This window comes from Zingiber officinale, chromosome 8A (assembly GCF_018446385.1).
Source record: "Zingiber officinale cultivar Zhangliang chromosome 8A, Zo_v1.1, whole genome shotgun sequence".
Lineage (NCBI taxonomy): Eukaryota > Viridiplantae > Streptophyta > Magnoliopsida > Zingiberales > Zingiberaceae > Zingiber > Zingiber officinale.
In genome coordinates, this window is record NC_056000.1 from 14,800,935 (window position 1) to 14,816,855 (window position 15,921).

The 15,921-nt window shown below is 37.8% G+C and overlaps 2 protein-coding genes across 2 annotated transcripts; both read left to right on the forward strand.

The window, feature by feature from the left end:
* The first annotated feature begins 3,099 nt into the window (after window positions 1–3,099).
* LOC122012654 (HIPL1 protein-like) lies at window positions 3,100–6,507 on the forward strand. The gene is made up of 7 exons (XM_042569261.1): window positions 3,100–3,299; window positions 3,402–3,559; window positions 3,828–4,610; window positions 4,715–4,931; window positions 5,156–5,334; window positions 5,587–5,828; window positions 5,915–6,507. Exons 1-7 carry the CDS (start codon window positions 3,212–3,214, stop codon window positions 6,300–6,302), a joined length of 2,055 nt encoding a protein of 684 aa, XP_042425195.1. The 5' UTR covers window positions 3,100–3,211; the 3' UTR covers window positions 6,303–6,507.
* Window positions 6,508–6,629: 122 nt separating this feature from the next.
* LOC122012655 (putative vesicle-associated membrane protein 726) lies at window positions 6,630–9,462 on the forward strand. The gene is made up of 5 exons (XM_042569262.1): window positions 6,630–6,971; window positions 8,634–8,772; window positions 8,861–8,981; window positions 9,113–9,175; window positions 9,316–9,462. Exons 1-5 carry the CDS (start codon window positions 6,782–6,784, stop codon window positions 9,460–9,462), a joined length of 660 nt encoding a protein of 219 aa, XP_042425196.1. The 5' UTR covers window positions 6,630–6,781.
* Window positions 9,463–15,921: the final 6,459 nt, after the last annotated feature.

Sequence of the window (15,921 nt, forward strand, 5' to 3'; positions counted from 1 at the left end):
AAAAAAACTTATTATATTAATGATCGACGATGTCTTGCATAATGTGTTAATACTTTCTGTGCTGTGGTAGCTACGGATAAATAATTGCTACACCATCAACTTAACCCGGATCTTCATCAATCACATTAGGGCGCACTAGCGGTGCGTCTATGTAGCAATTTATCAAGAGTAGAAACAATGTAGCAGTTACTACTGATTAGCTGCAACAAGTTTTCTAAAAAATCACAGACCCGAAAGCTGCCACATCATGTAGCAATAACTTCATATTAGCTGCTACACATTGTAGTATATTCTCCTAAGAGATGTTGTGCATCACATCCGATTTATACGGATTATACACTATTGACCTATTAAATATCTGAGATGTCTTGATTAATGCCGCAAGCTGTGTTGTAGTAGCTACAGATAAATGACATGATACAACATGACGTCATGTGTTGATGCTGACCCGTAATTGCTACCACCATTAAATATTTTAATTACAATTACAATTCTCCGTCCCCAACCGTTGCTATATTGGTGTAGCAGCTACAGTGTTGTAGCTGCTAAAATTTAGGACCAAATATCACTTGATCGTTGTTCGTGAGTATGATATTGATTAATGAATCCGAGTTAATTTTTGCATGAACATATCACAACATAGCTAAAAAATACAATTGGTTTAATAGATTTATTGTCAGTCTGATAGATATTACATAGTGAACGTAAAATTGTAAATTAAAGATTAAATGTCCCTCACGTCACTTGCTCGGGGTGGGGAGAAGATCATCGAGCCCAGAGTCCATTTGTTACTCCATGACGATTCCTCAGCGAATGACCGAGCTTTGCACACATGGAAAAGTGTACGACATTTAGACCACTCCCCGAGCAAACTAAACCCAGGCACGTACATTGATCCGAGCTATAGAATGGTGTTCGTATTAACAAAAAGATTTGACACTTGTACAAAATTTTTGTACAGTGGAACCAATACGATTTTCCTATGACTAACCAACAAAGAGGCCCACCGGAAAGAGAGAATAGTAGCAATATTTTATTTATAAAGAAACCGAGCTGACAACGTCACCGTCTACGCGTCGCTCACGATAGCGCACAAAGCGTCTCCCAACATATCAAATATATATATATATATATATATATATAATTTTTCATTTTAAATCTTATTTAGAAGAAAGTAAAATAAAAACACCCATAATTATTAATTACTGAATATTATTTAAAGATATTTGAATAGTTATAATTCATTATTTGTTTATATATAAAAATAATAATCTATACTAATACCCATTGGTTGTCTCGTCAAGTGTTCAATATAGTTAAATTTATATCCTAAGGATGCGTTTGGTTGGAGGTTATTTTTTATAATCTTGATTATTCATTCAAGGTTATCAACAAAAATCCTGTTTAGTTTAGGTAAACAATGATTCCTGAGTAATGTTCCATGTTCGACATGTCAGCAAAAGGGGTATGCAACCTGGAATCGGAAAACTTCGAAAAACTGAGATTTTTCTTGATTCCGAGGTTAACGGATTTTTTTTACCCAAAATACTCTCGGATTAGAGAAAAATATGATAAAAAAGAAAAACGTAAAGAAAAAATTTAAAATAAAAAAAGCATAAAACAAATAAAAAATTGTAAAAAATAAAAAAAATAAAAAAACATTAAAAAAAAATTAAAAACATAAAAAAAGAGAAAAAATAAAAAACATTAAAAAATAAAAAACATAAACAAATTTTTAAAAAATGAGAAAAAATAGAAAAATAGAAAAAACTTTAAAAAAAGTAAAAAATAATAAAAAAAAGTTTAAAAAACATAAAAAAAATAAAAAAATGTAAAATTTTTTTTAAAAAACGTAAAAAAATAATTTAAAAAAAAAATAAAAAAAGAACTTAAAAAATTTAAAAAGTAAAATAAAACTAAAAAAAATAAAAAACATCAAAAAAATACAAACAAAATAAAAAAATAAAAAATATATAAAAATAAAGAAAAATGTGAAAAAGAAAAAGTAAAAAAAAATTGTAGAATTTAAATAATAATAATAATTTAATAATAATAATAATAATATTATTATTATTATGTATAGTTGGTTTTGTAACTAAGGGTAATATAGTAAAACATTAAAATTTTCAAACAAACAAATTTTTATTTCATTACGAACTAAACAATATTTGATTATATTTTTTTTCCATAACCTTAGTTATGTGATTTTCTGAACCAAACGTACCCTAAAAGTCCAACCGTATGAGTTTTCAGAGTTTAAGAGCATTCTAGATAGTACACCCGTAAATACTTAATGGATATTATAGCTACAGAGATCCCATATGGTTTGTCTGACGATTATACATGAGAAGGTACTTTGAAAATTATAATTAAACTGTACCGAAAGATTTTTTTTTTTATCAATTTTATCAAAATTCAAATCTCGTCCTACGAAAAGGATAGATATTACAGTTCAAAATGCAATGGTGCAAGGATAGATTTTACTGGCGGGGTTATTACCACGAGCGCACTTTCAAAATTTGTCAGTATGTAAAAGTCTAAATATTTGAATTAAAAAAAACATTCTAGATAGACATTTATTTAAAGTAAATAAATTAGATCAATATTATTTTATCCCAATAAAACAAAGATGTGAAGGCGACCCCGGTCAAAACAGCCAAAGTGGAGCTTGGATAAGAAACAAGTCAAAGCACTGGGACATGATCCAACTACTTGCGCACCAACCAACACTTTTATGGATGACGACAAAAAATATATATTAAAAATATATACTAAAAATAAAGGGATAGAATTAACTTTTAATAACATCAGAAATACTTAAATTGTGTTTTTACTGCAACATATTCAAATCAAACTATTTTCAGTTTTTAATAAAGAAATATATTTTTCATTAAATAGCATGAGCGATAACATTTTTTAAGGAAAATGGATGTCCCAAGACAAAAGTTTTCTTTCATATTTGATTTTATTTTTTCTCCAGGAGAACTATATTTATTTTAATAAGACATTTTATTGTCAAAAAAATAAAAAATAAGAAAAATAATAAACCGTTCTTTAACCAAACGATTTGATTATATACGTCTGTGCGGAGCTGATCGCAAAGGTCAACAATGGCAGATCTGCTAGAGATTGATTGGATATGAATGCCCTATTTGTCCACCTCCTTTCCCAAGTCTCAACTCCACAACAGCCCACTCTTTGAGTTCAGAAGATGAAGCCAGCCGAAGATATCGTCATGCTTCTTTGCCTCCTCTTCTTCCTCCCGGAGATTCACGCACTCAAACTCTGCACCGATTCAAGTAGTTTTTTCAATCTCCTCGTTCCTTTCATTTTAGTTAAACTTCGTGCGTTATTTTTTGCTCAGAGACAGACAGAGCTAATTAGGGTCTGTTCTGTTCCAGTGGCGCCCGTGACTCGGACGACGCCTTTAGCTTTCTGCGGGTACACTGGCAGCAGCTGCTGCAACGCCACCGACGACGGTGACCTCCGGCGGCAGTTCGAGTCCATGAACATCTCCGACTTGGCATGCGCCGCCTTTATGAGATCGATCGTCTGCGCGGTAATTACTCCTTGCCCCTGGACTAGTCATCGTCTCTGTTACTCTTGCGGGGTCGCTGTCCGCTTTGGAGAAATTTTGGTGTTTAGTTACCAACAGTATGGAGTTCCGGCCGTGGTCCGACCATGCCCAGGCCTGGACTCAGGAGACCTATATATATGTTATTGTTATATAATTTAAAAATGATATAATATTAAAAATATTGATTCTGATTTTCTTTTTCCGTAGAAGGCGGCACGTTAATATGAATATAATTTCCTATTTGTTTCAGAGATGTGATCCATACTCCGCTGAATTGTTTGGTACGGGTCCGACACTCGCTACAGTTCCTAATCTATGCAACTCTACCGTCTCATCATCAGCAGCCTCTTCACTGGCCAGCGTCTCCGACCAAAACTTCTGTAAACAAGTTTGGGATTCCTGCAATAATGTTTCGATGCAGAATTCTCCATTTGCTGAACCTGAACTACCGGCGTCGTCATCTCGACTCGCCGATGTCTGGCATTCCGAATCAGACTTTTGTGAAGCGTTCGGAGGTTCATTGGGTGACAGCATTCTATGCTTCGATGGTAACTCGACCTCATTCAGTAGCAGCACGGCCTCACCCATCCCCGGAGGTATTTGTCTTGAGAGAATCGGCAACGGATCTTACCTGAACATGGTTGCCCACCCCGATGGCTCCGATCGCGTTTTCGTATCAAATCAGGCTGGCAAAGTATGGTTGGCAAGTGTCCCTGAACAAGGATCAGGAGGAACATTGGAGATTGACGAGTCCGACCCTTTTCTTGATTTAACTGATTTAGTCCACTGCGACACTCAATTTGGGCTTATGGGACTGGCATTCCACCCAAACTTTACGACGAATGGTCGGTTTTTCGTTTCGTACAACTGCGATAAGCTTCAATCCACAAGCTGTTCTGGAAGATGTTCCTGCAATTCTGATGTAGGATGTGATCCTTCAGACCTCGGTAGGGACAATGGTGCCCAACCATGTCAATATCAGGTGGTTGTGTCTGAATTCACTGCCAATAGTTCCTCAACCACACCTTCCACAGTATGTATCTTTAACTATCTTCGATTAAGCAGAGCTTAATTATTTTCGTTGTCACCGTGTTTATGTAGCAAAAATTGCACACGAACTGTGCTTGTTGATTCTAGGCAACTAGTGCCAGTCCTTTAGAAGTAAGGAGGATCTTCACTATGGGCCTTCCTTATACAAGTCACCATGGTGGGCAAATTCTATTTGGACCAGCAGATGGCTATCTGTATTTAATGATGGGAGATGGTGGAAACAGAGGAGACCCCTTCAACTTTGCTCAGAACAAGAAATCTTTGCTTGGGAAAATTATGCGACTCGACATAAACACCATCCAAAGTAAGTCCCTTGGCAAGTTTATTTTGTTTCCTCTAACTCCTCACTTTGAGTGCAATTCCTCAAAAATCTAGTGAGATGAAAAAATCAAATTGGTTTCACCTACGCGTATCAATGCATGCTCATGAAATTTGACTCCGCAGCATTTTAACATGTTCAATTTTGCCAGCAGCATTACTCAATTATGATTGATTGTTTCAGCTGTTCTAACTGCTACTGATCTGTAGGCGAGAGTCAAATAAATGATCTTGGTCTGTGGGGAAATTACTCCATTCCAGACGATAATCCTTACACTGTCGATGGCGAATTACAACCTGAGATATGGGCCTTGGGTCTACGGAATCCATGGAGATGCAGTTTCGATATAGAAAGACCTTCCTATTTCTTCTGTGCAGATGTTGGCCAGGTGATTCTTTCAATTTATATATCTTGTTTCGAATTGCCTTTTCAAAGTTATTTTCTTCAACGCTTTAATATATGAGAAGCATTCCACGATTTCACAGCACTTTAATTTGCAAATTTCGATTCTCCTCTTCCATTTCGAAATACTGCTATGCTACGATAATTCTTCTGAACAAATCTGCCTTGTGGAACAATAAAGTTTCAGTATTATGCCAAAGATTAGCGTGCTAACTGATACCAACAAAATTACATGCAGGAGGTGTGTGAAGAGGTAGATTTGATTACAAAGGGAGGAAACTATGGATGGCGTGTCTACGAAGGTCCTAATTTGTATACTCCACCTTGGTCTCCCAGAGGCAACACTTCACTCAGCTCCATAAATCCAATCTTCCCCGTCGTGGGTTACACGCACTCCGAAATAAACACGACGATGGGCTCTGCATCGATCGCCGGCGGTTATGTGTACAGGTCCACGACAGACCCATGCTTGCATGGAAGGTGAAGTAACTGTTATACTAAATTCTGAATTATACTGCACGGAACAACAATTTCTTTATGGCAAAAACTTTTGTTCTGTAAAACAGGTACTTGTACGCGGATCTTTATGGTGGAGCTATTTGGGCAGCCACAGAGAACCCTGAGAACAGTGGAAACTTCACCAGCACTTTGATTCCTTTCGGCTGCACCAACAACTCTCCATTACCGTGCGATGCCGTCGCCGGAAGTGCTCTTCCCAGCTTAGGGTACGTATATTCGTTTGGGGAAGACAACAGAAAGGACGTCTTCCTGTTAAGCAGCAATGGTGTGTACAGAATCGTTCCCCCGAGCCACTGCAACTATACTTGCCCGTCGGAGGACACAACCGACGCAGGGAGTTCAACTACCGGCCAGTCTTCATCTGCATGCCGAACTGGGGGGTTGCTGGGGAGACTGGTGATGATGCTGCTTGTGCTGCTCTGGTGTTTGATTTAGGAGAAGATTATGCCGAGTGAGTGAGGCTGTCCATAATGCTGCGATCATATGGAAATTTCGGCGATTATCCAACGCCATTTCATGGATTTGATCATCTCTGAAGCAATCCCACCGCTTTGAGTGCTTCTTCTGTATCCTGCTTGCGTGCTTTCTTCTGGATATTGGCAACTATAAGGATAAAATTGGATCATTACAATTTAGTTTAGATTGTTAAAAAATATATAAATATATAATCGTAATTGAGGATAATTATAATATACGAGGGTCAAAAAAAATTTTGAGATCAAAATTCAATAAATGATCCCCAGAATTAGAGCAGCGTGGCAGGTGGAGAACAAAAATGAAGCGGAAAAACCGCCTCTTCTTCTCCTCTCCAGATTCCACAGACTTGAACCATTCGCCATTGCTCATCCTCCTCCTTCCTCCTTTGGACCTTCAGCGCCACTTGGGTTAGAGTTACCTCTTCCCCGACAGGGAAGATGGGGCAGCAAACGCTGATCTACAGCTTCGTCGCTCGAGGGACCATCATTTTGGCTGAGTACACCGCCTTCCCCGGAAACTTCACCACCGTCGCAGCCCAATGCCTCCAGAAGCTCCCTTCCTCCAACAACAGGTTCAATTACAACTGCGACGGCCACACCTTCAATTACCTCGTTGAGAACGGTTTCAGTGAGTCCCTATCCCTGTTTTAGTTGTTCTTCGATGAGTTCCTTGGTCAGGCGTTGGATTGAATTCGGATGCATCAATCATCATACATTGTGGTTATTTTTGATTAATTTTCCCTAGACGTCTCTAATCGTGCCACTTCTTTAATCGATTTCCGTAATTAAAGATATGGATTTCGAACTCGGATGGCCTTCGATTGTATGGTATGGAATATCGCTCGTCATTTGAGATCGATGCTCATTCTTCACCCTTCATTGTGTTTGTGTATGCGCGCGCGCTTTACGATGTCATGGATATGGATGCAACGTGAAACTGCATGCAATTGTTTTTGTCTGGAGATTGTTTTGTCGTTGAATGCCTAGATTTGAGAAGAAATAACTCCATTTTATGGGAATCAACGACATATCTATTATTTATCAGTATTGTCTAGGACCTGTGTGTATAGAGCGTTTCTTCTTAAGCTTATCTGCATCAATCCACAAATACTGAAGGAAAAGAATAACCACTATCTATTTCACAAAACCAGCGCATGGCATTGATGTTGGCATTTCAACAGTGAGATAATGTGACAGATAATCCAGACAAGCGACATTAACTCTGAAGTTTATCTTGAAACCCCTAAATTAATATTTGATGTCAGATACAGATAGGTCTTTGAGGAATCAAGTGTGCATTTCGAAACTTTTCTAATGGTTCAACCTGTATATATTCCGCTAATAAATCATCCTTATGTTCAAGATCTTCCCTTCCTAAGAAAACTCTTGTGGAATATCGTGGGCATGGTGTTTTGCTCTAACTACCAAAGCAATTCCCTGCAATTCCCTATGTTTGAATGGACTGGCAGGTACTTTGGACTAGGACTGTAAATGAATCAAGCGTTCGTGAACAAGTTTGGTGTTCGGCTTGGTAAAAGCTTATTTATGTTCGTTCACTATACATAAGATTAATTAAATAAACAAGCTTGAATAGCTCATTAAGCTAAGCAAACAAGCTTGAACACATATGTATTCAGCTCGTTAACGTTCGTGAACAACGTTCATGAACAATGTTCGTGAACAACGTTCGTGAACAATGTTCACGAACCATATTTATTAATAAAACTCTTTTCAATATGCTAAATAAATAATAAAATAAATAAATTATCAATTTTAATAACCAATCAAACAATCAAACAAACTTGAATTAAGAGCTTGATAACATCTAAACGAACCAAGCTCAAGCCAAACTCGAACCAAGCTCAAGTCAAGCTTGAATTGAGAGCTTGATAACATCTAAATGAAGCAACCTCAAGTCAAGCTTCAAACAAGCTCAAGCTCATAAAAAAAATAAATCAAGCCAAACTTGAACACTCATTTCAAAATCTTGGTTCATTTTAAGCTCAGCTCGGGCCGGCTCGATTATCTTATCAAACAAGCTTGAACACCTCAAAGCTCGGCTCGACTTGACTTGTTTACCGCCCTACTTTGGACTGGTCATATAACAATCCATTCTTTGACAAACTAGTCATGCTAAACTTAATCAGTGCTGGCATGATAATTACTGTGTTTAGTCGACAAAGCTTGAAGATTTCTATTTATACATAGTTTACAATTGTCTATAGTATAATCCGTAATATTCGAATAATGGTTTCGCTAGTGGATCTGATGTCAGACATCATTACTGCAGCATATTGCGTTGTCGCCAATGAATCGGCAGGCAGGCAAACTCCCATTGCCTTTCTCGAGAGGGTTAAGGAGGACTTCGGTAAAAAATATGCAGCAAAAGCTGCGAATGCTGCAGCCAATAGCCTTAACGGACAATATAAGTACAGTTTTTCTCCTCTGAACATTTTACTGCTATTTGTTGAGATAGTCAATTATGGATTTTTTAAATTTTTTTGCCAACAATGTTAGGTCCAAGCTAAAAGAGCATATGCGATACTGTGTGGATCACCCTGAGGAGATAGACAAGATCGCCAAAGTCAAAGCTCAGGTTTCTGAAGTAAAAGGAGTAATGATGGAGAATATTGAGAAGGTGTTTTTTTCTTTATTTCCTTTTAATTGTTCATACAAATCCTACACCAATTTGAACAGAGCTATATTCCAAAATAATGTTGTCGATGTTTTGTTTATATATCTATATATATATATTTTTTCTGATTTTAGGTTCTTGAACGTGGGGAGAAAATTGAGTTGCTTGTCGATAAAACTGACAATCTTCGCTCTCAGGTATGAAATGGAAATATGTTTGACATATCTGTAGAGGCAATTGCAAGGTTACCTCGACAGTGCTGGTTCTTTCAGTAAATCTTCTCGTTTTACTTTTGCCTTTTTGTTGATTTCGATATTTTATATGTGGGGGATTTCAGGCACAAGATTTCAGACAACAGGGAACAAAGATGAGGAGAAAAATGTGGATAGAGAATATGAAGATAAAGTTGGCTGTTTTTGGCATCATTATTCTTTTGTTGCTCCTTATCCTCATATCAATTTGCCATGGCTTCAGGTGCTTCTAATAGGGTTGGATAATGCATCACTACCACCGCCAGTTGCTTAATGAACTGATACATTATTTTTTAGCGCATTGACTCCATTCCTTCCTTCTGCTATTTTTTTTTTTGTTCACGATGTGAATAGGTTTGACTCTTGTGTCTTTTTGTTTTGGAACAGTGTTTTCCTTTGTTTTTTTTTAAAAAAAAACTTGTTATTCGAGCTGTCTTTGAATGTGTAGTAGCTGAAATTATCATTTACATTGTGTTTATTTTCATGAAAAAGATAAGGATATTGATCCTGTCTGAAAATAGTAAAAATAGCTGGTCGAAAATATGGCTCAGCAGTTGACTTCTTGAAGATGACTCCATTTTGTAAAATTAAGAACGTCAATACCGGGTCAAGGAAGGGATCCCGATGATGATTCTCCGACGCTCAAATTAGTCATCGGAATAGTAGAAAGACAGCAAAGAACCATAGCAACAACAGGAGCTCAAACACAAATAGTGCATATATCCGTCGGTGTATGGATCCTCCTTTTATATAGTGCTCCAGTAGCAGACATGCATGCCCCTCAAGGCACGTGCACGTTTTCCTAACTGTCCTATGAAAAGACATGTCAGGAAAATTCTCTAACACCATTCCTTAACAGGACGTGCAAATCCTTGACATGACAATGGAATCTTCTGTCATACTATTTGCCCGTTGACCATGTCCTGCTGTCAGCGACACCAACTCCCAGAAGAATACAATGAATTAAGCAAGGGGTCACACTGTTTGACCGAGCAGGGAGTCGCTCGGTCGGGATTCTCCGCCCGATCGATCTCAGTTGTTCCTCTCCACGGTCGCTCAGCTCAGTAGGTAGTTCCTCGCGCGACCGGACATGCGATCCGATTAGACAAGCCCTTATAGGGTCGTTACAATTACGAGCATCTAATGTCCTCTCTGTATAGTTGTCCCGTCTGGACGAGTGATCTGCTCAGATGAGTCTTCAAGCCAATCGGACCCTTCAGGCCTGCTCGACTTGTTGCCACCCCGCTTGGCCAATTTTGTTGACTCAACGATTTTCGAACTTTGACCGCCTTAACTTTGACTTCCACGTCGTCTATTATTTCTACCTTTAACTCATACCTAGTGAGCTCCCTTTACCATTGCATCACAAGTCTTCCCTCAAACCTATTCGTAGGAGACTGTAAGTCCGACTGACTGGACGAGCAATGTCTTCGGTGACCTCCGCTGTCATGTCCCGAGAGTATAGTTCTTGATACCCCACTCGGTGATAGTATAATATAAGAAACTCTAAAAACCATCTAAATAGAATAATCAGAAAATTTATCAATTTACAAAACTATACAAGTAAGACAACATATAAAACAAAATATAAATACAACGAAACGCAATTAAAAACAAACCAGGAATTAACATATCGAGATTTCTAATCAACTCAATGTAAAGTTGAGACCAACTATAATAATAAAAAGATCCCTGTGCCTATAAAATTGGAGGCTAAGGAATGTAGAAAGTTAACCAAATGGCTAAGTAGGTAATCAACAAAGATGTGCATAAATTTAATCTTGTTTAAAAAGTCAAAGAAGAAGAGTAAATCATAATATTTTATTACAACTTAAAGTTATTCTTAAAATTCTTCATTTATACATAAATATTTATGTATACTCATCTTCAGTTATCATCATCTATAATCATGTAATATCAACATGTATATCAATGGTTTAAATTTAATAAATCAACTAAAAAGTGAATCACTAGAGCTAATATCATCAGTCTCCAGGGCGTAGCACAGCTGGGGGTGCATGGTTTCGTGGTCGAGAGGTCCAAGGTTTGATCCTCGGGGTGTCATTACCTGGGGTTAACGTCCTGGTCATACGCTTTCAATTGTGTACTTACATTTACTGTTGGGACCAAAAAGTAGCTAGAGGGGGGGGGGGGAGGTGAATAGCTCGTCGCATGCTCGTAGTCGGCGTTGCTTGTTTCTTCAAAGATGTACAGCGAAAATATACAAGAAACAAACTCGTACAACGCTAACAAGGATGGTTTACTTGGTATCCACCTCACAAGAGGTGACTAGTCCAAGGATCCACACCTACTCACGCACCCTCCACTATGAATAACACTCCTTTATGGTAACTACCAAAGGCGGAGAAGCCCTACACCACTCTCAATACAAGAAGAAGAAAGGGAAATACAAGATAAGCGAAAGCTTACAAGATGTACAATAAAAACCCTATCCTTAGCTTTTCTTCTTGTTGTGTTCTCGCCTCTTGACTTGGATGTCTCTCCAAGATCCTTCAAGAACTGGCGATCTGAACCTCAAAGAGTTGCTGTGGAGATGCTGTAAGGATCGGAGATGAATCGGTGTAAGAGTTACCGAAGGAATCGAGCGCCTGCAGCTAAATACGACGCCAACGGTCGGATCCCGATCGATTGGAATGCTCCCAATCGATTGGGGAGGCTTTGAATCGATCAGTGGATCGATCCAGAGCGCCTTTGTGCTCTGGGAATTTGCCTGGATCGATCGGCTGATCGATCCAGGGCTTATCGCGACAAAACGTACCTTTCCAATCGATCCACTGATAGATTGGGACCTCTGGATCGATCAGCTGATCGATCCAGAGGCGTTTTGTGCGCTCGCGGCTTCCTTCCAATCGATCCACTGATCGATTGGGACGAAGGCTTCTAGCGGGGACACCCCAATCGATCGGCCGATCGATTGGGCTCCAGCCAATCGATCGGCTGATCGATCTAGCTGTTGGTTTTTGCCCAAAACCAAGTCCCAAAGCCCCCAAACCAACATTCGGTCAATCCATGACCTGTTGGTTCATCATGTCTAGCATCCGGTCACCCTTGACCTGCTAGGACTCCCTCACCAAGTGTCTGGTCAATCCCTTTGACCCACTTGGACTTTTCTTCATCATGCCAAGTATCCGGTCACTCCCTTGACCTACTTGGACTTTCACCAGATGTCTGATCAACCTTGACCCATCTGGATTTCTCCATGCCAAGTATCCAGTCAATCCTTTGACCTACTTGGACTTTCACCAGATGTCAGGTCAACCTTGACCCATCTGGATTTCTCCTATGCCTGACTTCACTCACCAGGACTTTCATTTTGCCTAGCTTCACTCACTAGGACTTTCACCTAGCTTCACTCACTAGGATTTTCACCTGGCTTCACTTACCAGGATTTTCCTCTGCCTGGCTTCACTCACCAGGACTTTCACCTAGCTTCACTCACTAGGATTTTCCTTTTGCCTAACATCCCAGTCAAGACTTTCCCAGGCAGGTATCTGGTCAACCTTGACCTACTTGACTCTTCTTCAATCAACCTGATCAGACCCTGATCAGAGGGGAATTGCACCCAACAATCTCCCCATATGAACAACTGCACTTGCACTTGTCCATATCATCGAAGTCTTATATTGTCAAACATTGAAACCCAAACCAAGACTCAAGCTTGGTCAACCAGGTCAACCTTGACCTGAGGGATATTGCACCAACATTTACCTCCCTCCATATCCGTGGGACTAGCTCTAGGGGAACCGCTGATGTGGGGGTTCCACACTAGAGCCAATATCATCAGAGTGTAAGGTCATATATATAGGCTAAAAGATTCCTCAAACTATAATACCGTTGCATACGTCATTTGATATATAGGCTATCAACTCTCACCAGTGAAAGACATAATAAACACTAATCAAGGGCTACATTACACCACCATGTCTCGGGTGTACGGTCAGGTAATCTGGACCGTGGTCGCCACACTACCATAATAACATGTGGGCGGTCCAATACTCTAATATAAAGCTCTAGTATAAAGCTAGGCTCATAGTCTTTACTTTTAAATATTTTTCATTTACCATCTTTATTATTTCGTTTTAAGGATTTCATTTTATCCATTATCATAATTATTCTCTTTTCATATCAAATGGTCAATCAAGTTAACATTTTCGTATCAAGTCTGTTAATTTATCATCTTAGGGTTCACAGATAAAAAGCTACAAGTATCAACAGGTAGAATATCAAAAGGCATAGAGTATGAAAAGTCAAGCAAATCAAAAAGACAAGTATCAACAGAAGAGTAATTCAGAATATTTATTTAATTTTTAAAACAACCCTTCCCGTATTAATCTCAGTATGAACTCACATATGAACAAGAAATAATATCAATTATTTATCCTCTACGATTTTATTATTTTAACCCATTTTGCTAATTATAATATCATTTTAATTCTCTTTTGAAAATAATTATACAAGTATATACAATTTCATTATTTATTTATCCATGCACAAGGACAAATATATAAGAGTCAAAGAGAGATGTACTCACTTTATATACAGCAAAATCTTCAAGTGTCGGCAGGTCACTATGCTCCACTAGAGATCGTGTCTACAAACATAATACCAAACATAACTCAAATAATCAAAATACTATCTAATAAGAATAATGACCTAAATGCTAGGATGTATACTAAAAATCTAACTTTTGGTATAAACATTTATCTAGAAATAAGAATCACATTGGCCAAATGTCTGCATTTATGATAAATGTAGTTGTTCAATTAATTTATATTGTAGATAACATGGTGTGTGGTGTCACACACAGAGGATCATGTTATCAGTACCTTATAAATTATAAACAGTAACTCACGACCAAGATGGAAAGGAACAAACCATTGGAAGGTCGTAGTGTAATTAGGTATTAGTTTATCTTAACTATATAATTACACTAGTACACTTAGAGTGTATTGAGTAGGACCATTGGAGGTCGTTTTTCTTTTTATACTGACTTTATAAAGGAACAAAGACCTCAGTTATTATGGAAGTGTGTGCTCTTAATCATAATATAATAACAAGCATATATATTTGATATTTATTTCTTTAATTTATCAATGGGTGAGATTTAGTTCGATAAATCAATAAGCCCGATAAGTTGAGAAATGATATCACTTATAGTGTGTGTTGTTGATTATAGAAGGAAACTGTGTCCTAGTAATCTAGGTTGATAATGTCCCCAAGAGGAGCTCATAAGGATTGTCATGTTAAACCCTGCAGGTGGACTTAGTCCGACATGACGATGAAGTTGAGTGGTACTACTCTTGGAGCTAGATATTAATTAAGTGAGTTGTCAGTAACTTACTTAATTAGTGGACATTTGTTATCTTAAACACAGGGAGACTAACACACTCATAATAAGAAAGAGCCCAAAATGTAATTTGAGATTGGTGCGGTAGTTCAATAATAGTTCTTTAGTGGAATGAATTATTATTGATGAAATTAAGTTGTGTGTTCGGGGCGAACACGGGATGCTTAATTTCATCGGAAGACCAAAACCAATTCCTCCGCTCGGTCCCTATCGTAGCCTCTTGTATATAGAGATTTATACCCACCACATACCCACATTCTTACCCATCCAATGGGGCCAGCCAAGCTAGCTTGGAACCCAAGCTAGGGCCGGCCAAGACCAAGTGGATGAGCCAAGTTGGTGGCCGGCCAAAGCTTGGGTCCCAAGCTTAGGTGGTCGGCCACTAGAGTATTAAAAGAATTTTTATTAAAATTATTTCTTATGTGGATATCAAGGTTTTTAAAAAAGAGTTTAAAAATTAAAAATTTCCCTTTATAGCTTTCTACAAAAGATTAAGAGAAGAGATTAATCTCTTTCCTTATTTGTAGATTAAAATGATGGTTTTAAATTTTGGTAAAAACTTTCCTTCTTTGTAAATCTTCTACATGTTTAAAAGAGAGTTTAAAATTTGAAATCTTTCCTTATTTGTTGATTAAAAGGTGGATTTTAAATTTTAAGAAAACTTTCCTTTTTAACCATGTTCATGATTTAAAAGAGAGTTTAAAAATTAAATATTCTCTTTTATAAGTTTCTACAAAAGATTAAGAAAAGATTTAATATCTTTCCTTATTTGTAGATTAAAAGAGATTTTAATTTTTAGAGATAACTTTCTTTTTATCCACATATTTAAAAGAAAGATTTTAATTTATTAAATTTCCTTTTTATAAACCAATCATGAAGGGATAAAAATTATTAGAGAAATTTTATTTTAAAATTTCCGGAAACAAATTAGGAAGGTTTTAATTCTTGATTGAATTAAATTTTATTTGCTTAGCTATTATTCGTCTTTGTTGCACCGCTCTAACTCATACTTTTTGTAGTACTAGGTGGAGAGTCTGATGACGTGTCAGAGGTTGGCCTTCCTTGAGCACGATAATAAGCAGCTGCGAGCTTCGACCGGTGGAGCAAGCACGTCCCGTGCTGCTGTCAAAATGCTCACTGCTGAGGTCGCTCAACTAAAGCAGGATTTAGAAAAATCACCTGAACAGCTAGTGGGCTTCGAGCGGACATTATCAGTAGAGAAGAAAAAGAGCCAAGAGCAAGCTTAGCAGCTTCAGCGGCTCAACAAGCAAACCAAGGATTTTTGACTCCAAGGTCAAATCAACGAACACTTGAAAACTCCGCA

Excerpts from the sequence above, each read along its gene's own strand:
- LOC122012654 (XM_042569261.1), top strand. The coding sequence starts at position 3,212 with ATGAAGCCAGCCGAAGATATCGTCATGCTTCTTTGCCTCCTCTTCTTC. Across the intron at positions 4,932-5,155 it reads CGACATAAACACCATCCAAA|GCGAGAGTCAAATAAATGAT; the intron begins GTAAGTCCCTTG and ends ACTGATCTGTAG. Across the intron at positions 5,829-5,914 it reads GACCCATGCTTGCATGGAAG|GTACTTGTACGCGGATCTTT; the intron begins GTGAAGTAACTG and ends TCTGTAAAACAG.
- LOC122012655 (XM_042569262.1), top strand. The coding sequence starts at position 6,782 with ATGGGGCAGCAAACGCTGATCTACAGCTTCGTCGCTCGAGGGACCATC. Across the intron at positions 8,982-9,112 it reads TGATGGAGAATATTGAGAAG|GTTCTTGAACGTGGGGAGAA; the intron begins GTGTTTTTTTCT and ends TTCTGATTTTAG. Across the intron at positions 9,176-9,315 it reads CTGACAATCTTCGCTCTCAG|GCACAAGATTTCAGACAACA; the intron begins GTATGAAATGGA and ends GGGGGATTTCAG.